Raw genomic sequence first — 22138 nt, forward strand, 5'->3', positions numbered from 1 at the left:
GATGGATTATAAACTGCCCGGCTCCACGATATCCTTGGCTGCTCAGTTGACTGCAAGAGCTTTTGGAGCAGACAAGAGTTCTCAAACCCATCCACTAGGGAAGGGCCAGTTTTTCCACTTGGCTGAGAAGCTGTCGCAGAATTGTTGAACTGTGTCTCTTTGGTACTCTGAGCTGCAGACAAAACAGAGCAGCTGTCCGCTATCCGTCTCCCTTCCTATTCTCTGTTGGGCTGTTTTGGCTGGTGCTCTCCAGTGATTTCATTTCTAGAAGAAAAAAGAAGGTTGCTTGCATTTGTATTAGATTTGGATGCTGTGCTACTTAGGTCCAGAAATCTTATTTTGCTCTTTTTAATACTCAGCTTGTGGGGATCGTTCTGGTTACTCAATACTGAGGAAAAGCAGTCAGCATAAGCTCAAAAAACAGGTTCCAAGTTTAATTTCTGTGTACCTGGCACAAATTTAAAAGCTGCACAGTATTCTTTTGCTTTTCATCTCACTGCATCTTAAGACCTCAGGCTGACAGTACATGCCCTTCCCACCCCTTTTTATCCTCACAACAAGGAGATTAAGCCTAGAGAAAGAGGGATTGCATCACCCAGCATGGGGGAGTGGTTAAGAGCAGCAACCTCTAATCTGTAGGACCAGGTTTGATTCCCCACTCCTCCTCCCCAAAAAGCCTGCTGGGTGAACTTGGGCCAGTCACGGTTCTCTTAGAGCTTTCTCAGCCTCACCTACCGCACAGGGTGTCTGTTGTGGGGAGAGGAAGGCTAGGCGATTGTAAGCCACTTTGAGACTCCTTCCGGTAGTGAAAAGCAGGGTACAAATAACCAACTCTTCTTCTTGGAATGGACTGCCAGAACTCCCCAGTGTGCCTGGTGCCTTGTGGCTGAACCAGCAGACATCTTAGGGACAGGCAATTTCTTAGCCTGGGTCCACTAGGATGCTGGTTGGGTAGTAAAGACCCCAGCTCTTCTCTCTCTCTCTCTCTCTCTCTCTCTCTCTCTCTCTCTCTCTCTCTCTCTCTCTCTCTCTCTCTCTCTCTCTCTGACTGAGTAGAGACTTGAACTCTGGTCTCTTCTCTCTCACATTTACAAATCCTATGTTTCTGGTACTTAGAAGTGTTTTGGTACTCCATTTTCGGACTCCTTCAGGTAGTGAAAAGCAGGGTGCAAAAAAACACCTCTTCTTCTTTTATATATCACATGCATGAAATGGACCTACACTTTGAATTGCCAATGCCTGCTTTCTTTCCACCATGGGTAAAAATCTGATCTTTTGCCTGCAGTTTGAGGAACTTGTGTACTTGTGGATGGAACGGCAAAAATCAGGCGGGAACTACAGCCGCCACCGAGCGCAGACGGAAAAACATGTCGTCCTTTGCGTTAGCTCCTTGAAGATCGACCTGCTCATGGATTTCCTCAATGAATTTTATGCTCATCCTAGATTGCAGGTGATGGCCAACTGGATTTATAGCATGAGGCATGAATTGTGGTTATTTTTCTCAGAAGAGATACCCAGAAACCTTCCTAGAAAAAATGCAGTCTGAGGCTAAGATGCGATAGGATGATAAGGTCCATGATTGGAAGGATTTCAGATTTTGTCACATTAATATTGGGTACATTGTTCCCACATTGCACTAAAAGAGATCAAAATACAATTTTTTTTCTCTCACTTCATAAACACTTTTGGGAGCATATTCTTTTTTTAAAATCATCTCTTCAAATAAGCATGTTTTTAACATTAAAACATTATAACAAAGTATATACGGAATATCATTGCATTCTCTTTATCAAGCTAAAAGCAGGGGTCTGCTTTTTATTAAAGAGTCTGAATTTTAAAATAGAAAATGTGAAAAGACTCCAAATTTCATCTTTTCCATCTTCATTTTTAAAAATGCTGAAAACATCCTAGCAAGATGTATGTAAATTCATGCATATTTGATGGTTTGTTATTTCATGTCAGGGTTTCTCTTGCAGGATTACTACGTTGTGATCCTTTGTCCGACAGAGATGGATATCCAGGTACGGCGGGTCCTCCAGATCCCACTGTGGTCACAGCGGGTGATCTACCTCCAAGGATCAGCACTCAAGGATCAGGATCTCATGAGAGCAAAGTGAGTAGGAAAAGAGAGCCAAACTTATCAAAAACATCCTGAAATTGTCCCATAAGTTTCCAGAATTTGTATATTCTTTACACATTTTCTTTCCTATTTGAGGGGGAATTGGGGATAGGGGACAACTGGTATACCCTAGTAGCTAAGTAGCCCACCCCCTACCCGAGGCTCTCTGGAGCCTTCTCCCAGCCGGCGGAGCGGCCTCGCCGCGTCTCCGACGTGGGGGCTCATGGGAATTGTAGTCCATGAACATCTGGAGGGCCAGGGGTTGACTACCCCTGCTGTAGGAGTCCTGCATGTCTCTCCCACCCCTCTCCCCATATAGCTTTGTTCCTGCATGCTTTAATCAGGCATTCAGCTGCTGCTGACTGTTATAATCAGGCTCTATTATGCTTTCAGGATGGACAACGGAGAAGCCTGTTTCATCCTGAGCAGTCGAAACGAAGTGGACCGCACAGCTGCTGTAAGTCAGAGATAGCTAACAAAACCAGCGTTCGGAGCAGGGGGTGGGGTCCAAGCAGAAACATTGGGCAGTCCCATAAGGAGGTTGCAAGCCAAGCATCCTCCTGTGAGAGGTAGACTGCTGTTTCTAAACTTGTGCTTCTTGCAGGCACAAAGGTGATTTCTTCTAGCCTCTTCTAGAGTAGTGTTCCCCAACTCCCTGTCCGGGGAGCGGGACCGCTCCTCCTCGTCCTCCTCCCTGACTGCTGCCTCGGGGGCTGCCTTGCCACTCTGCCGCCAGCACACCTTTGGTGCTCTCCAGCGGCCACCATGGCTGGGGCTCCCCCTCGGCGTGGCACTGCACACCTGCTGCTGGCAGCGGGATGCCAGGGGCGCCGGCGGGAAAGCCAGTGGAGCCTCAGTAAAATCGTCAAGCATTGACCGGTCCCCGGTTATAAAAAGGTTGGAGACCACTGTTCTAGAGTGTTTGCTGCTCCCAAGATTGCCTCTTTGCTCACAGGAAACACATGGAGATCTCGTTGCTCAAGGGCTGGTTTGCATCCTGCCCTTTGGCTTAGCATATGAAGTTTAGTAGACAAGAGTAGCCAAACTGTAGCTGTCCAGATGTCCATGGAACTACAATTACCACGAATCCCTGCCATGGCCAGAGGCTCATGGTAATTGTAGTCCACGGACTTTGAGACTGTCATCATTTGGCCTCCCCTGTGGCAGATTTCAAGAACTGGGTGTGGCGAGCAGGTTCGATTCAAGTGCAGATCCTGCCCTTTTGAAAACTCAACCACTATGATTTCATTGACATGATGCAACAGACAAGTGTCCAAGGTTTTGTGCTGTTGTTCCCTTCCTATAGGATCATCAAACTATCCTAAGGGCCTGGGCGGTGAAGGACTTTGCTCCCAATTGTCCTCTTTATGTTCAGATCCTCAAGCCTGAGAATAAGTTTCATGTGAAATTTGCTGGTAGGTTTATTTATTTATTTATTATCCCTTAACAGAATCAAAACACTGAAATGGTGTATATTTTCAAATTCCATGTACGGAATCCAGATTCTAGAGTCTTACTGGAGAATCTTCATCCTGAAACTAGGTTTTGTAATTTTACTGTGAAATCTGACTGTTCTTCCTACACAGCAGGGATTGGGATATAAAACATCCGCTTCTCAGTCTCCTTCAAGTTGACTGTCCAATAAAATGCCTTGCTGGGTCCAATCATCACTTAGGGGAAATGGCAAACTAGATCTTGGCTTAGATTTCTCTTATGCTTGAGTGAGAGAGAAATATAGAGAATGGGGAATACATTTCAATATGTCAATTGTTTGATTTGTGTGCCACTCAAATGGCCTATATGTTTTAGTTAAATGTGGTACATTTTAACCAATAAAAATCATTTTTTTACTCCCCATGGGCATCATTATCAATAGGAAATATGCTTGTTTGACACATATTTTTAAAATCTTGATCATAAATACATACATTTTAGTTTAATTTATTTTAAAATTGCTAGCTGCTGCAATATTCTAACTGCAGATGAAATGGTCTTTGGCAGTGCAGGTGGGGATACTGTCTTTTAAGTTTTGAGATTTTTGTATGTACAGATCTGCATGTCCAAAAGTCATGCTCTAAATTTTCACTAATCTGAGATACCAAAAGTCTGCAAAATTGATTGGTTCAATTTATTTGGAAGGGAATAGAGAACAGAATCCTACAGCACCTTAAAGAATAACAAATTTATTGAGTTGCTGTGCTTTGGACTGGAAAAAGTGGACAGTTTTATATTCTTGGGATTCAGAATAGGTAAAGACGGACAGTGTGCTGGAGAAGTGAAGGGAAAGCTAAGCCTTTTACAAACTTGGGAAGGATTTTGAAGGACAGACATATTTCACTGGCAACCAAGATCCGAATGGTCAGAGCAAAGTTTTTCTTTCTCGTAATGTATGGATGTGAAAGCTAGACCCTAAGGAAGCAGGAGAGAAAAAAGATATGGACCCAGAGCCGATGACTGAAAATACCATGGACTGCAAGAAGAACAAATCTCTCTGTCCCGAACCAAATTAAACCCCATAGCTTTATTGATGCAAAACCCCTCCTACTTTGGTCACATGCTGAATGAAAATGATAGATTAGAATTAAAAAACAATTAATAAACAATTGTGCTTGGTAAGATTGAAGGCAGCAGAAGAAGGGGTGGACAAAGCACTAAACAGACAGATAGAATTACAACGACATACAGAAATGACTGCAGACAGAGCTGGATGGTAGCCTTTGTTCATAAACACACCACGAGTCAGAAAAGACTTGACGGAACCTAACAACCACCAGCAGCTTTGGCCATCCTAAGCAGGGCTGTACCCTGTTATCCCATTGACTTTGGTGGCTCGAGAAAATTGTAACTGTATTTAGAGTTTCACTGTGAGAGAATTTGCTAGGAAGTTAGGGAAAAACTTGAACTTTCAGGTTAGCCAGGCCAGCAATTCCCCTCCCCTCATTTCCCCCCTTCCCATCTTTAATTGTAATTTCTTTTCAGACTTCTAGTTCTTTTTGTTCTGTTTATTTTGTCCCTGTTTTCATTGTTTCCTGGGTAGGTTTTTTTTCCAGGCCAAAACAGAGTTGCTAGAGAATTAAAATAAGACACTGTAATCCTCCTGCAACTAATCAAGCTCTTCCCATGGAGCAGGAATTGGGGCATAAAATATCAGCTTCTGGTCCTCAGGCATCTGGGCCATCCCCCTTGCTGGGTCCAATCCCCACGCTGGAACTGGCAAGCTACACTCAGATTCAAAAGAAAATTCCATGCACTGTATTCCCACAGACCAAAGAAAAACTATGGGCAGTGACAGCAGCGACACATTCACAGCCCATGAGAACTATCATGATCAGGTATATGTGAGTGGGGTGTGTGCATGATTCAGGCTTCCCTGTTTCATGTATGTTTTTGTTATTCTTTTCCAGCCTCCCCTGTTGGGTTTGAACATCCCTTTATGTAGCATATGCATGATGCAGGTTTTGGATGTGCAATAGATTTGATACTTAAATCTATACCATATAGTGCTGGAAAATGCTTACATTTTATGGAAGAACCCGGATGTAGAAACAGGAAATAGCCTGAAAATAAAAGACTCATGGGTTCAATTTGTACAAGGGAGAAGCACAATTGAGCAGAGTTTTCAGAAGTAAACAAATAAGAAACCCATGTTTTGTTGAAGTCTACAATTCCAAGTACACTCTGATGGATGAAAATGGTTTGACATAAAAGTAGCAATATATCCTAAAGGATAGTGTATGACAAATTTTTGTGAGAGCCAGAAATCAGGGCCCATTCCTCACACGTCGGATAATACACTTTCAATGCACTTTAGAATTTGATTTTCCTATTCCGCACAAGAAAATTCAGCTGCAAAGGCACATTGAAAGTACATTATCCAACCTGTGCATAATTGGCCCAGGTTTTCCAACAGCTCAGAGAATCTAAACTGTTGAACGCTACAAACTTCTCTGTTGACTCACCCACAAACTATCATACTTACCTGAACGCAAGATCATTTTCAGGGCCTGCCAAATTCCATGTTGTGCTGCAGGAATAACCGCAAGGCTGTTTTTAATAATTTTAGATCATGTGGTTTGTGAAGAGGAATGCAAATATGCCATGCTGGCCCTGAACTGCGTCTGCCCTGCGACCTCAACTCTCATCACCCTCTTAGTTCATACCTCCAGGGGACAGTAAGTAAATGAATCGTCACTAAGAGCCTTCCGGGAGAGGACAGATCTCCTGCCCTGCAAGCGACCAAGACAGAATTACCATCCTGTCAAGGGTGGTGGGAGGCATATGTTTTAACCCTGGTGGAACCCGTTTTAATATTCACCCCCTGCCCTGAGAAAGGAAACAGGTGCAAGATGCTGTGGCCACCCTTGAGAGACTGCCTCTTCATCTGTAGTTAACTGATTTTGTCTTTATGCTATTAAAGACACTTTATATCTATATTGATATTGTAAAATGACCATGTTGTGAGCTGTGGCTCACGGTTCGTATAGAACGCGGTTTTGAATAGCAGCGAAACTTCCCATTTGAAAATAGATCACGCTGATTTACAAGCCCCAAACCTTTTTCATTCCGCTGGGCTCATCATAAAAATGCAATTGAAAAGAGGTTGTGTTATTTCCCAGCATGACAGCTGGGGCTGAAAGAGCACCTGCGATTCCCAGAGCATGCGCCATTGCTCCGAAGCCCACAGGCTTCGGTGGCAACCATCACCCTTTTTCAAAGCGGCATGAGCTTGCTGTCTGGCCATTTGATTCATAACCTCCCTTTTGGAGTTGTCCCGTCACACAGTGCAAGCATCCATAAAATACATTTGGGGAGTATTTCCACTGCATGTCATGAGCGATGACATGGGTTTATTTTCCCATTTGGGAGACACGGCTCACTGGGCATTGAGTAATGTGGAGCCAAAGTGAATTACCGAGATCGCCAAACGGAGGTAGGTGGCAGGCCGCCCAGCCTGCACACCTGGCTGTCATCTACTGGCCTTTGCTTAGCTTTTGGCAGCTAATCTTGAAAAGCCTCTTTGCTCTTGAGACCAGCTGCTGGGACCTCTTAGTTCTATATGCTGGTGTCTATTACTATAGGTCAGATTCACACGTATACACACACACACAACCAATTTTGGTTCTCCTGGTTTAGCTTATTTGGATCTGAATCTTGACCTGACTGATATATATATAGACTCTATACTTTTGTATGTACAAGAGCCAGCCTAGGGTAATGGTTAATGTGTAGGGCTAGGGATGAATTCAGCCATGAAACCCACTGGGGTGGGTCACTCGGCTTTGAATGAATGAATGAATGAATGAATGAATGAAGGAAGGAAGGAAGGAAGGAAGGAAGGAAGGAAGGAAGGAAGGAAGGAAGGAAGGAAGGAAGGAACGAACGAACGAACGAACGAACGAACGAAAATTATTTGCATAAAGCCACAGGCCATTGCAAAACAATGTCAAATATCACAAAAAGGTTAAAAGATAAAATATAAAACAGTACAGGATCTATAAAACACCAATACAGATAATTGAATTCACTACACAGGAATTCTCTGTGCCTTTTCTTGCCCTCGACTACTCACAGACCTAAGAATAAGGTCTGCTAGGTGTACAGAAACTTCCACGTTCATACCTGGGCATCGTCCACTAAATGCTCATGGGTGGCAAGTACCTGCTGTTGGTATGCCGAGAGCCATTGCAGAATAGGTAACACAGAGCTAGGTGGACCAGTGGTCTTCATTCAGGATAAAGCAGCTTTGTTCCTGTATATGTGTGTGTTCGGCAGTCATTGAGGAACTGTGGATCTTGACTGCAAAGCCTAATGGGTGCTTTTTAAAACAAACCTCTTTTTCCAGAGAGGGGCAAGAATCTCCTGAGCAGTGGCAACGCATGTACGGGCGTTGCTCCGGCAATGAGGTGTACCACATCCGGATGGGCGACAGCAAGTTTTTCATGGAGTATGATGGGAAAAGCTTCACCTACGCATCTTTCCACGCGCACAAAAAGTGAGAGGGAAATGGCCTGGCGGTACCGGGGGTGGGGAGCGGGAAGAGGGGAATGGCAGCTGTAACATATGGTGCAAGTCTGTAAATTAAGTCAGAGGCGCTGTGCCTGAGTGGATTTGCAGGTGGTGAGGGAATGCCCAAAGAGAAAGAGTGAGGGTGCCTTGAAGGCTCGTGAAGAGTAGCAGCTGCAGTATCAAACTGGGACCCCAGAGAACTGGGTTCAAATCCCCTCCTTCCAATCATGAATCTTATGAGTTTGCCTCAAGCCACTTTCTCTCAGTCTGGCCTACCTGGTAAGTTTGTTGTGTGGGTGAAATGGAGGCCGAGAGATAGTGTCCTCTGCAAAAAGTGATTGAGCCTCTTCTTGGAAAGAAAACGGGATGTTAAGTGCAGAGACACGGGCACTCTTATCAAAACTAGAAATAAAGCTAGAGGGGAGAAAAAGCACAATGGAAACAAAAGAAACCTGGGTGTAGTCTGCACATGGCTTTTGATACACACCCAGCTCTAATAAATCCCTCCCATCTACACTGAATTTTATTTCCATTTTGATTTGGGGCACTTTAAGTTTTCCCTTTGCAACATGCATGATTGATCCGCAGTGACCCTACCTTTCCCCCGCGATATCCAGGAGTGGCTATAAGCCTTGATATTTGAAAAATTGCCATCAGTAAGTGTGTAGATTTCTCCTTTTTGTGAATTAACTTCCTGCTCCATGCCTCATGGCAAAGCAGTCTTCCCTGATTGGCTAGGGTGTCAATTCAAAGACTTCCTGGTTCTCAGTTGCAAGGCTTTCCTCCCTGTTTTAAAGTGACTGTGCTCCAGAAGCCCACACCTCTCAGCAGAGATTTGCCTCATTCTTTGAGAGCCTGCTGCTGGCTCAGGAGTCAAAAGAGAAGGAATAAAGCACTAATGCTGGCTGGACTTCACCTGACACCCTCCCCCCTCACTAGTTCAGGAAAGGTTTCATGACCAGCACTCCCCTTCCCCTTCAGAGCTTCCCCAATCATCTGCAGAAGGCTTTCTGTTTCTATTCAGGGGGGAGGAATGAGAAATACTTGGGTTCAAATTGATCTGAATTCAGCAGGATCGATAATGGGTGGTGGGGGGGGAGAGAAGTAAGTGCAGAATCAGCCCTGGAGCAAGAGCTGAGTCTAAAGACCAATAAGATTTCCACAGTTATAAGCCTTTGGGAGTCAAAGCTCCCGTCATCAGTAACCTCAGATACCAGTTGTTTAAAGTTTAAAAATAAAGGATAAATGGAAACATTCCCTTTTTGTTCTTCCAGAGTGACAGACGGATTATGAATCTTGCAGACTATCAGAACTGAGATTCCACAGCACAGAAATTACTGGGTAAGCATGTACTGATTAGCCGTGACAAAAAATTAGAGTCCTCTTTTCTTTTTCTCAAACAATCTTATTCATGAATATAAAATGCAGTTGTTTCTGCCCAGCTACCAAAATGGCTAGAAATATTTCTAGCCATTTTGTATTTTATATTCATGAATAAGATGGAGTAAATGAAAAGAGGACTCTAAAATTTTGTCTTGGCTAATCAGCGCATGCTTACACAGTAATTGCTGTGCTGTGGCATTTTTGATCTCTAACTACTATGGCTCTGTTTTCCTTTGACTATCAGAACGGCACAGGACTGCCAGCCTCCACAGGGGCCCTGAAGATTTCCCAGAATTGCAGCTGATCTCCCCTCGAGAAAATAGCTAGTTTAGCAGTCAGATTCTATTGGATTCTATGGGATTCTACCCTGCTGAGGTCTCTCCCTTCCCCAAACCACCCCCTTCCCAGATCTACCCTCCAAATCTCCAGGAATGTTCCCAAACAGAGCCGACAATCTTAGAACTCAAATGAGTGGCAGGTTGGAATTTGGACCTGGAAAGGGGATTTTAGGTTGGGTGCTGCTGGGGAGCATTGGTCAAAAATAAAACTGCAAGGAGAGGAGCCAAACCAAGTCAGGCCAAACTAACATATCCCAGTATTCTAGAATTTTTGCCATGATGTATTTTATTCTGTTCCCCCAAACACAAAAGCTCTTTGAAAAATATCAGCCTGGGATAGAATGTTGGGTTCCATCAATGCTCTTTGGGTGCTTCTTCCAGGTATGGTGTCTGCTTGATAGGGGTGAGGAGAGAAGATAACAAGAGCATCCTCCTCAACCCTGGGCCGCGGCACATTATGTCGGCCTCCGACACCTGCTTCTACATCAACATCACCAAGGAGGAGAACTCTGCCTTCATATTCAAGCAGGAAGAGAAGCAGAAGAAGAAAGGGTTTTCAGGGAAGGGCATCTATGACGGACCATCAAGGCTACCAGTCCACAGCATCATTGCCAGCATGGGTGAGCTGTCCCGTATTTTCTTTCCTAGGGGGCATGGTGAGGCTGTCTTGTGTCTTTAGCCCCTGCCTTTTTCAGCCTTTTGATCATGAAGGACCCCCTTCATGATATAATTGTTCAGGCTTTGAGGACGCCCCAGAAGTGGTCAGCTGGCCCCACCTCCCTGCCATGTCTCCGGAAATGCCATGTCTCCAGAAGTGACATCACTACCTGTATTAACAGGCAGGTTTGAAGAGGACTGAGGGGAGAGAGACAGGATGTGGCTTAAGCTGAAAGTAAGCATGCAGGCTCCGCCCCCTCCCAAGCACAGAAACTATGAAAGAATTCACTTATGCTTGGGAGGGGGAGTAATGGAGGTTCCTGGTTGTCCAGCTTGTGGACGAGTCCATTAAGGCAGGAGGGGAAAGGTTGTGGACCCCCTCCGGAGGTCCTGTGGACACCTGGTTGGGAATCTCTGCTTTAGACCCATAACCCCCCCCCCCAATAAAACAAAAATGTGTCACATCCACAACACAGTTATGACATAAAATGCTCAAAACCTGTCTTGCAGTATCAGAAAAGGATAAATATTCTCAAAAATTGATCTCTTCCTGCTGCAGACTTTGGACAATAAAAGAAAAGACAGGATCATTTAAGGGCCGCCTTTTGGCAGTCACAATAACTTTGTTTTATTTCTTTTATTTATGAATTTATGTATTTATTTATTTTATTTGTATGCCATCCCTCCATACTGGCTCGGGGCCTTGTCCATCAGTAAGAATAACAAGCAAATGAATTCATTAACATTGAAACCTTTTAAAAACATTTAAAATTACATCTCATAATTAGATTCAGATTTATTAATATAGGGCTCCAAGCCAGATACATAATTAAATTTCCATTCAGCAGTGTCATTGGTGTAGTCACAATTATTTCTAATGCAGAAACATATTTGATGTTCTCCATGGAGCTTTTCGGGGAAGGGAGGACAATTTGATGTCGTGACATTTATATATTCTTACAAACATGAAGGCTAGCAGCTTGCAGGAGGAAACAAAAGGTGGTATTTTAAGTCTAACAAGCACAAGCGAGGTCAAAGTGAGTCTCCCTTCTGATGACAGAACTGAAAACTAAAAATGCATTAAGCGGCGTCCCCATTTTCTCTCTGGCAGCCTTACCTTGTTCTGGTTTTATTGCCTTCCTAGCAAAACACAAATATACTTGGAAAATGCAATTTGCTTGTTGTTCGCCTGGATAACAGTAGGGATCTTTACACAAAAGATGAAAGACACAGAAGATGGTTGTGTTCCAAGAAAATAGGTCTGCATTCAGCAAGCCATCCAGGGAGAGGGGGTAGGGAGATGCTTAGGAAAATCACCACTTGCAGAACTAAATCAGTGTATGTTTACTGCTTAAAAAAACAAAAAGCAAGGAACACTAGTTCCAGAGCATGGAGCGATGCAGGGGGAGGGGGGATTTCTCATTAGGGTCATAAGATCTGGAAATTACCTTGAGTTCCATGAAGGCAGTACATGAGACAGTTTGAACCTTTATTCATTTGCAAAATATATTTGTCCCTAGTTGCTGGCCAAAGACTTTCTGTTGTTACTCTGCTCCTATTTTGAAAAATGGTCTGTTTCCATTCAGAGATGCCCATTTTGACTTTGGTTCTGTCTTGTCACCCACAAGTGTTTTCCCAGTTGTCTGACAGAGTGGTGTTTCTTATTCAAATTGACACATATTTGACATCTGATGTATAAAAATTACTTATAATGTAAAAATAGTACAAAAAAACAGAACAGTCAAGGATAGCAATGAAAATGAGTAGATCTGAAATGGGTGATGATATCTATGATGATGATCCACGTTCCTCTCTCAGGGGCAAGATTTCCCCTCTGTTTTTCTTTCCCTTTACTGACTGAACTGCCATTGTTATCTGTTTTCATTTTTGCTGAAGAATTCTGGCTGGTTCACCCAGTCACCCAGTACAATATTTGGGCTGTTGGCCCAGCCTAGGAACCTGAGGGAAGGATCAGGAGCCTGCTTTAACTTAAACAACTTAAACAACTTAAATCAGACTCCAGCCATTTTGAAATTCAAAAATAACAAAATGTTTTATTTAACATATAGGAGAAAGGTCATGTGAAACCAGGGTTGAAATTTCTGAGGGAAAACTAATACATGCACAGACTTTAGTTCTTATGTTCCAGCTTGTCACAGTGACTTACATTTTATTTCGAGAGGCTTGTGTTCCAGTGTTTTCCCCAAACATTCCAGTATATTTTCTGAGTATTCCCTGACTCTTTTGGTTTCCAGAAGGCTGGTAAACTCTTTCCCAAACCCCTTCTCTTGAAAAACCAATATTCATCTTTTTAACTGACTCTTAAGGTCTCTAAAGGCAGTTTCTAATCACACCAAACCAAGTATTTCTTCACTATTTAGAACTAACTCCCTGTTTGATTGAGTAGGGAAATTCCCTTCTCACTAGAAGATCTTTGGCCTGAATGGGAGTCTCTGTTTAATTATCCACTCATATTTGTCAACTTTCCCCCAGTTCTCCTGTCTGTGTTATACTGCTCTCGGTCAGGGCTGAATCTCAAAACTGTCAGCACTCGTCTCTTTTCAGCTAGGGCTGAAGTCTGAATGAATTCTCCCCAGCATCCAGTTCAGAAGTCCTTTTTTGTTCAGCTAGTGCTAACCAATCAAGTATTTTGGAACAGCCTGTTATTCTCTGTTTCTGTGAGGAATTAACCTTTACTGCTCTTTATCTGTTTACAAAGCACTCTTTAGCTTTTAAAAGTGCACTCTATCACAACATCATAAAAATTAAAAAGAAATGGAGTTGTATTCATTCTTGTTTTTTGACTTCTAATTCAAATTGGGTTCTCTCCTCCTGTTTTACAATACTGATTCATCTTGCTTTTTTATAGCAAATTGTACATTTTGTCATCCTTCACCAGGAGAGTTCTTATGCTGGAAAGCCAGCTACTGGGTGAGTTGAACAAGCGAAAAAAAAGCTAAACTAAATTAACCCTCACCAGGTCTTCTTCACTTTTAAAATATTCCAAATGTAACCTTCGACATTTCTCTATCTGAAAAAACTAGTACCTCCACATTTAGGGAAGTTCTGGTTAGATTAGCCCGAGATCACCAGCGAGCTTCATGGCAGATTCAAGAGAAAATGAATCATAGAATCATAGAGTCATAGAGTTGGAAGGGGCCATACAGGCCATCTAGTCCAACCCCCTGCTCAACGCAGGATCAGCCCTAAGCATCCTAAAGCATCCAAGAAAAGTGTGTACCCAACCTTTGCTTGAAGACTGCCAGTAAGGGGGAGCTCACCACCTCCTTAGGCAGCCTATTCCACTGCTGAACTACTCTGACTGTGAAACATTTTTTCCTGATATCTAGTCTATATCGTTGTACTTGAAGTTTAAACCCATTACTGCGTGTCCTCTCCTCTGCAGCCAGCAGAAACAGCATCCTGCCCTCCTCCACGTGACAACCTTTCAAATACTTAAAGAGGGCTATCATGTCCCCTCTCAACCTCCTTTTCTCCAGGCTGAACATTCCCAAGTCCCTCAACCTATCTTCACAGGGCTTGGTCCCTTGGCCCCAGATCATCTTCGTCGCTCTTAGTGAGTTAGACAAGGAATGAATCCTTGTCTAACTCACTAATCATCATGCAATTAATGCAGGGTTTTTATGACCTTGTTTTATGAGAACTAAAAGAACAAGATGTTAAAGACTAAAAAAAATTGTGGCAGCATATGAGCTTTCATGTGTCACTGCTCACTTCTGAATATATAAACTTCTGACCAAGTGAGCAGTGACTCACGAAAGCTCATCTACTGCCACAAATTTTGTCAGTCTTTAAGGTGATCCTGGTCTCTGCCTTTTTTCTACTGCTGCAGACAGACCGACACGCCTACCCACCTTAATCGATCTTTCTGAAAATGAAGGCCCCCAGTTTAATTTAGGAACATGCTCACCTTGGGAAGCTGGTATGATGTACAATGTGAGAAGGTTTTGTGCATGTTGTTATTTGTATATTAATATTGAATCTCGATGGGGGAAAGCCTTATATGAACAATTACAGGGAAAGATCCAGGGATTACAATTCCTGATAAAAATCTGGGTCAAGAATTGTGGTCTGAGTTTTGAAACGTTCATTACGTTTCTCAATTACTGAAGTAAAATAGCACCTGGAGTTCTGCTGTGGATTCAGGTAATCAAAGTCCGTTCCCCTTGGATAAAATGGCTTATTTAGATGATGGACTCCATGATGTTATATCCTGCTGAGGTCCCGTCCCTCCTCAAACCCCCACCTTGTCCATACTCTACCTCCAAAATCTCCAAGTATTTCCGAAACCAGAGCTAGCAAGCCTACAGGAGACTTCAGGGTTAGAAATATTCCGTAGAAAACTAGGCCTTTTTTCACTGATGCTGGGAATGCAATGTGTTCTTTTTCAAAGGGCCAGGGGTGTTGAGTTCCCAGCAATTAATTGTATTGATGAACATTTTGGATGGTTTAATGGAGGAAGAATTGTTTCAGTGCTGGGCTTGGCAGTGGGGAGAAAGGCAATACAGGGGCTTTATCTCAGTGACAGAGCCATCCTTTGCATGCAGAAGATCCCAGGTTCAGTCCCTGAATCTTCTGTTCAAAGGATCACAGATAGCAGGTGCTGGCAAAGAACTTCTGGCTGAGACTCTAGAATAGATTTTCTCAACCAGGGTTTATTGGATGATATGATCACACATGGTCAATCCACCCACCCCTCCCAAAATCGCCAATGATAATCTTGGAGGGATGGGAAGGGGAGGGGCCCAGAGTGGGCGTGTCCATAGCCCTGCTTCCCATTCTGCACGATTGCACCACTTCTGGGGTTTCTCAGATCCTGAAGACTGTTTCGGGGGTTTCTCAACATTTCCTAAATGCATCAGATAGTACAATCAAAACAATGAATTAAACCAACATTTAAAATTGACTTAATCAACACAAAATAATAATATCCACATCAACAGTTTTAACCACCTGTCGTTTACTGCAGTCTTTCATAGGGCCCAGTAGATGTTATTGTTAGAACGTCAGCCTAGGATCTTGGAAACCCATGAGGAGGTTTGGCCCAGCAGGGCTCCTGATTGGCTCCAGCAGCAATGGCTACCATATCGTAAGAATCTTCCCTTTGTTACTGAAGCCAACTGTGGGTATGCAAGGCAATATTTTTTAAATGTTCATTTTTAAAAAGCATCCTGTTAAAACAGAGGTTCTGCCTGAAATGTCAAAGAGTCACTGTTAAAGTTACTCTGTGACATTTTGTGGTTGGCCCCGCCTCCTGTGTCAGCCATTTTGTGGTTAACACACCACCCTGGACCAGAATTCCAAAAGTGACTGCAGGCTTGAAAAAGCTGAGGACTCCTGATCGACATCTTATCAGGTGTCCAATGCAGCTCATCACATTTACGGGGGGCAGTTGACAAATATCTAAAGAAAGATAGTGTCGTTAGAGCACCAGACCAAGATCGAGGAGATGTGGGCTCAGATTCCGACTCTGCTACGGAATGCAGGGTGGCCGTGCTCTCTCGGCCGAACCTACCTCACAGGGGTGCTGTGAGAATAAAAGAGAGGAGAGACTGACATAAGAGATTCACCGCTGGGAAGAAAATCGGTCTCTCAAGATCCAAGTGCACATCATGGGAAAGTGTGCCGTCAGAGTGCCCAGGAGGATGCTGGGAAGCCAATTAATCCCAGCGCTTGCTGAAACAACCTTTTCAGACCGTGCCAAGGCCATGTGATGTCGCACAGAGAAAGCGGTGGGTGAGCTGCAGCGGACCTATTTTTTGCTGTTCCCCGAATCATTTTCCCTACACAACAGCGGCTCCTTTCCGCCCACACCTCAGGCTCAATGAAAGGCTCTCCTCCCCACCTGCTTCCCCCGTCAAGGATTGTTCTTCCCGTCTCCCTGCCTCTGCCCCTTCAGGTTTGCCAATTAGCATCCAGTGCCGGTTTTCAGTTGCAACTATGATTCACGGCGGAGCCCAAGACGGTTACCCAGACGACTGGGCGTGATGGGGCTAATAACATCGCTTTGTATCAATCCTCCATCCCGGTTATTACCCGTCTGTGTTCACTTCGTGGCTTAAAGAGTGTTTGGCGTTGAAGCCTAAATAGATCCGTGGAAAGGCGGGAGGAGGGGGCTGAGCAAACGCACGCAGTTTTCCCTGCTTGAGACTTCTGTATTGTTGAACACATACGGCGTTATTCTGTTCCCCTCCCCATCCAACAACAAGCATCAAACAAATGCTCCCAAAGTGTTGGTGAATTTGGACAAGATTTTCCAAGGGAACTGGGCTGGGAAAGTAATTTTTTCTCCATTATTTTAGCCAATGGATATTTTGCATATTACATGCCCCAAGTGGCTTGCAATGTTGTTGTTGTTGTTAGTTGCAAAGTTGTGTCCGACCCATTGCGACCTCATGGACAATGATCCTCCAGGCCTTCCTATCCTCTACCATTCCCCGGAGTCCATTTAAGCTTGCACCGACTGCTTCAGTGACTCCCTCCAGCCACCTCATTCTCTGTCGTCCCCTTCTTCTTTTGCCCTCAATCACTCCCAGCATTAGGCTCTTCTCCAGGGAGTCCTTTCTTCTCATGAGGTGGCCAAAGAGGTAGAATTGAGGAGGAATTGAGTTTCATCATTATTTGAGTTTCATCAAAGTATTTGAGTTTCATTGGCTTGTAATAGAACACAGCAAGTATAATTAGTTTTAAAGTATTTTTTATTCCATCAAAATCATTAAAATCATAAAACAGAGTCAGATTGTTTTATGGAAAGATTGGAAAATAAAGACCGAAAAAAGAACAAAACACTTAGAGTAGGAGTAGTCAACCTGTGGTCCTCCAGATGTCCATGGACTACAATTCCCATGAGCCCCTGCCAGCATTTTCTCATGGGCTCATGGGAATTGTAGTCCATGGACATCTGGAGGACCACAGGTTGACTACTCCTGACTTAGAGCACAAAATGCTATCAAAGGCCTTTCTGGAATGCAAAGTTCTTAAAGGCCAGCAACTTAGGAATGTACCATCTAGTACAACGATATAGGGTAGATATCAGGAAAAGATTTTTCACAGTCAGAGTAGTTCAGCAGTGGAATAGGCTGCCTAAGGAGGTGGTGAGCTCCCCCTCACTGGCAGTCTTCAAGCAAAGGTTGGATACATACTTTTCTTGGATGCTTTAAGATGCTTAGGGCTGATCCTGCGTTGAGCAGGGGGTTGGACTAGATGGCCTGTATGGCCCCTTCCAATTCTGTGATTCTATGTTTCTATGAGTATCCCCCCCTCCCCTACTAACTGGTGGCTTTGTGAGCAAGTCGCCAACCTGATAGCTCCTCTTCTTCCATTTCAGGTACGGTGGCCATGGACCTGCAGAACACAGAATGTCGGCCGGCCAACAACAGCAAGCTCACCCTGCCGGCGGAGAACGGCTCAGGGAAAAGGAGGCCGAGCATCGGGCCGGTCCTGGAGGTGGCCGACAGTTCTTCCCTCTTACCTTGTGATATGCTCAGCGACCAATCAGAGGACGAGATGACTCAGTCAGACGATGAAGGCCTGACTGTGATGGAGTTAGTGAGCCATTAGTTAATCTCTTTGTTTCAGGCTTAGAGTCACAGGGGCAGCCGGTGAAGTGATGAATGGGCTCCTGTGCTGTGTTGTATCAGAAGGCAGATGATGGGATCACATGATTTAAATGTAATTTTGGAGTAAAAAGAAAAAAGTTTCCCTACATGCAGAAAACTAGGGTGTCAAAGGTGTCTCTTGCTTGCTGGTGTCTAACATGCAGGGAAATTCAAATGAGTAGCCATGTTGGTCTGAAGTAGCACAATAAAATCAGAGTCCAGTAGCACCTTTAAGACCAACAAAGATTTATTCACGGTGTGAGCTTTCGAGTGCAAGCACTCTGATTTTATTATGCAGGGAAATGTTCAGTTTTGAGAGCTAAGCCCCATCAAGACACCCAAACAAAACCTTTTATGCAGGCAAAAACTAGGAACCTTTCTAGGCAGAGTATAATTCACTTCACCACTACCTGGTCAGAGTGGGGAATTGTAGGCGCTTCAAGCCAGCAGTCAGAAAACAGGGATCTGTGCTGGAGAAAAATTCAGTACTTTTCGGTTTCGAGTTTTTATGATCCGGTACAACTCGAATAAACCGAATCACTGGTTCGGCATATCGATTCATGTTTGGCCGATTCAGGGAAACACAAACCATTCAACTGAATCAGGCACTGGACAGCTGACCCTGTAGCGGAGAGAAGCCTGTCTGGGAATTTATACTGAGCAGTTGTTTGTTCTGTTATCAACCTCTGGGTAGTACCTGGAGATCTCCCATAATGACAGCTGATTTCTATGTGACAGAGATCGGTCCCCCTGGAGAAAATGGCTGTTTTGGAGAGTAGATTGTATGCCCCACCTTCCCCAGGTCCCACCCTCAACATCTCCAGGTGTTTCCCAACCTGTCTTTGGAAAGCCTACTGCTAATTCATTCTGGAGGATGGGCCAAGGCCCAAGATCACCAGTGCATTTCCCTGCCAAGTGGAGGTTTGGATCCACCCTGCTCTAACATGGGCTGTCAGTGATAGAGCAAGATGTCTCTGGGTAGCTCTTGTCAGGCCACTAGGGCCCCAAAAGCCAACTTCTTAGGCCCAGATCCAGCAAAAGTAGCCTTTACTCAAGGAAAGGGGGCCTTGAAAGACAGAAGAGACTGAGCAGAGGCAGAGCAAATAAGATGTGACGGAAATTAAGCACCTTGGGTCCCCCTTTCCCCAAAAAACGTTCTGCCTGCAGCCACCATCCTGAATCACTCCTTCTTCTGCCAGTCCTGGATATAATTTTTCTTCAAGATATGGTTGGGCTGTTCTAGGGTCAGTAAGGGCTGAGCCAAATGGTTGACGACGGCCCCAAATTTTCATTTTGGATCTAAGAATTTCACCCAGCGAAATGCCATGCTGTTCCAAAATGTAGTGCTAGGCCTCTGTTTAAAGGGACAGTATTTAAGCATCTCTTGTATCTTTTGTGAACGACAGTGCCTAAGGTCTTCTTTATCACCCACTTCTACCCTCTAGATTCCTCCTGGGTATCAGTGAAATAACGTTTATAGTTAACTGAAAAGCACCAGAGTGTGTTGAAGTCCATGGATGCTCCCAGGATCTTTGGCTTTGCTTTAAGGAACAGCATCCGTGGCCTTTTTTGGGCAGTTAGAACCAAGCCGCTGCATGGCTAACCATTTAATCTAGCTGCCCCTGCAGATCTCACTGTAGATCAAGCATCCTCAGAGCAGGGCTGCATCCCTGTAATGAAATGCAAAGACTGCATTTTGCAACAGAAAAGCCATTCACCTTTTAAGCTACTAATAAGACTGGCTCCAGAGCCTCTAGTGGCTTACGGCAGGGGTAGTCAACCTGTGGTCCTCCAGATGTCCATGGACTACAATTACCATGAGCCCCTGCCAGCAAACTCTGGCAGGGGCTCATGGGACTTGTAGTCCATGAACACCTGGAGGACCACAGGTTGACTACCCCAGGCTTACGCTGTTCAAAAAGCCATATATAGGAAGTTCCGGCAGGACTCTAGCTTGCTGTTTTGCCAAAGCAGGGCCATGCATCTTTATTATGATTTCCTGCACTACAAACCTATTTGCATAAATTAACCTCCCATTAACAGTTTTCTGCTTCATTTCAGTTGCGTTATTGAGCGGCATTCTTCTTTAATTGACTACTGTTGGGGCCCGGCAGAACCAGTGTGTGTGTGTGTGTGTGTGGGAGGGGAATGTTTTAATTTGGGTGGCACCACAGTGCCATCATGTGGATATGTTTGGGAAAGCTTAAATGTTTGGAGAGAGCCTCGAAAGAGGGCCAAACTAAATGAGGTGATGTCCATGGGTCCCACCATTGGATGCTACTGCCATTCAAATGTAATTTTAAAGTGCTGTGAGCTTGGCGGTCTGAGACCCTCTTGTATTCCCACACGCACCTTCGGAAGTGCGTGAGCAGCCACGGGGTGGTGATTGCAATCCTTTCAGCATTTTCTGCACCATGAGATATCTGTTAGATTGTCGTATCGACTAGTTTGACCTTGAGTCCCAAGCTGGATCCTGACCAGTCTTCTTTTGTTCTCCAGGTACGTGAAAGGGTACCCTCCCAATTCGCCCTACATCGGAAGCTCTCCCACACTGTGCCATCTTTTACCCGTCAAGGCTCCTTTCTGTTGCTTGCGCTTGGATAAGGTGAGAGAAGAGCCACCCGAAGGTGCCCTTTTCTGTCTGTCTCTCGCAATCACACACACGTACACACACACACACACTTCATAAATTTACTGAGAAGCAAATTGAGGGGGGGGGGAAATGGAACATAAAGACTCATGGGTTTTGATTTGCATAGAAGCATTACAAACAGTTCTGTGAAATCATCAGAATCAGACCCAAAGGGGAGGGGGAGTGAAATTTAAAAGGGGATTGTCAAATTGGTGGGGTTGAAGAGTCAGTGGGATTTCAGGGAAGAGGCTGTGATCTTTCAGAGCATGGGATTTGGTTTTGTTGGTCTGTCTGCCTACTATAGGTTTACCCCAGTGTCCCTCTAAAGACACCAGGCTAGTATACCAGGTCCTCCCTGCGTTTCCAGTCTCCCCAGATCCTCGTCTGACACTCCAGTTGCCTCACTGCACTGGTTTTGTATCCTTGAGAGCAGCAACCATCAATCTCTGGGGCAGAGCCCTCAGAACGGTCGCAGAATTACCAGCCCTTATAAAGATGCTAAGAGCCTCTTGTGGCGCAGAGTGGTAAGGCAGCAGACATGCAGTCTGAAAGCTCTGCCCATGAGGCTGGGAGTTCAATCCCAGCAGCCGGCTCAAGGTTGACTCAGCCTTCCATCCTTCCCAGGTCGGTAAAATGAGGACCCAGCTTGCTGGGGGGTAAACGGTAATGACTGGGGAAGGCACTGGCAAACCACCCCGTATTGAGTCTGCCATGAAAACGCTAGAGGGCGTCACCCCAAGGGTCAGACATGACCCAGTGCTTGCACAGGGGATACCTTTACCTTTATAGAGATGCTATTTTCCCTCCCACCCCCACCCCCTTTGGCTGTTGATTGGAAGAATCAATAAGCTTTCTTTGCCTGGAGGTCTGGAGCCATAGAAGCTGTTCCTATTGCACAGATGTCTGGAGCAACAATGCCACACATTCTTGTCTGTCTTTGCGCACAAGGTGTGTGGGTGTGGAAAGGATGCCGTTTTAGCATGGGTCAGTTCAGAGGGCTCCCCATTTGCAAAAGTTCTCTCTCACCTTTCCCTCCTCTTCCTGCTCCCCCCCCCCCCACTCCCAGACTGGCCAGCCCCATCCATGACTCCTCCTCCTCTTCTCCACGGCTTCAGATGAGAACTGGAGGCACTTTCTCCACTTGTGCATCCTGTGTCACTTTTTCCATTCACAACTTGCTCAGGGGGCCTTGAGGGGAACATCTTTTTCCCCAGGATTCCCAGAATTTCAGGGCCAGCGTGGTATAGTGGTTAAGAGCGGCATTTTCTAATCTGGCAAGCGGGGTTTGATTCCCCACTCCAGCACATGCAGGGTGACCCTGATAGTACTGTTCTCACAGAGCAGTTCTTTTAGAACTCTCTCAGCCCCACCTATCTCACAGGAT

At 44.7% G+C, this 22138-nt stretch overlaps 1 protein-coding gene across 8 annotated transcripts in view; it reads left to right on the forward strand.

The window, feature by feature from the left end:
- The window catches only part of KCNT1 (potassium sodium-activated channel subfamily T member 1), a 205474-nt gene that overhangs the window by 156191 nt on the left and 27145 nt on the right, over nt 1-22138 (forward strand). For all 8 annotated transcript variants that reach the window (XM_077305300.1, XM_077305302.1, XM_077305301.1 and 5 more), the window contains 9 exons: nt 1286-1450; nt 1977-2113; nt 2513-2576; nt 3426-3534; nt 6183-6291; nt 7962-8111; nt 10228-10466; nt 17852-18068; nt 20622-20727. In XM_077305300.1, coding sequence (XP_077161415.1) covers nt 1286-1450; nt 1977-2113; nt 2513-2576; nt 3426-3534; nt 6183-6291; nt 7962-8111; nt 10228-10466; nt 17852-18068; nt 20622-20727 — 1296 coding nt within the window. The remainder of the gene's footprint in view (nt 1-1285; nt 1451-1976; nt 2114-2512; nt 2577-3425; nt 3535-6182; nt 6292-7961; nt 8112-10227; nt 10467-17851; nt 18069-20621; nt 20728-22138) is intronic.

The sequence above is a fragment of the Paroedura picta genome, chromosome 12 (assembly GCF_049243985.1).
Source record: "Paroedura picta isolate Pp20150507F chromosome 12, Ppicta_v3.0, whole genome shotgun sequence".
Taxonomy (NCBI): Eukaryota; Metazoa; Chordata; class Lepidosauria; order Squamata; family Gekkonidae; genus Paroedura; species Paroedura picta.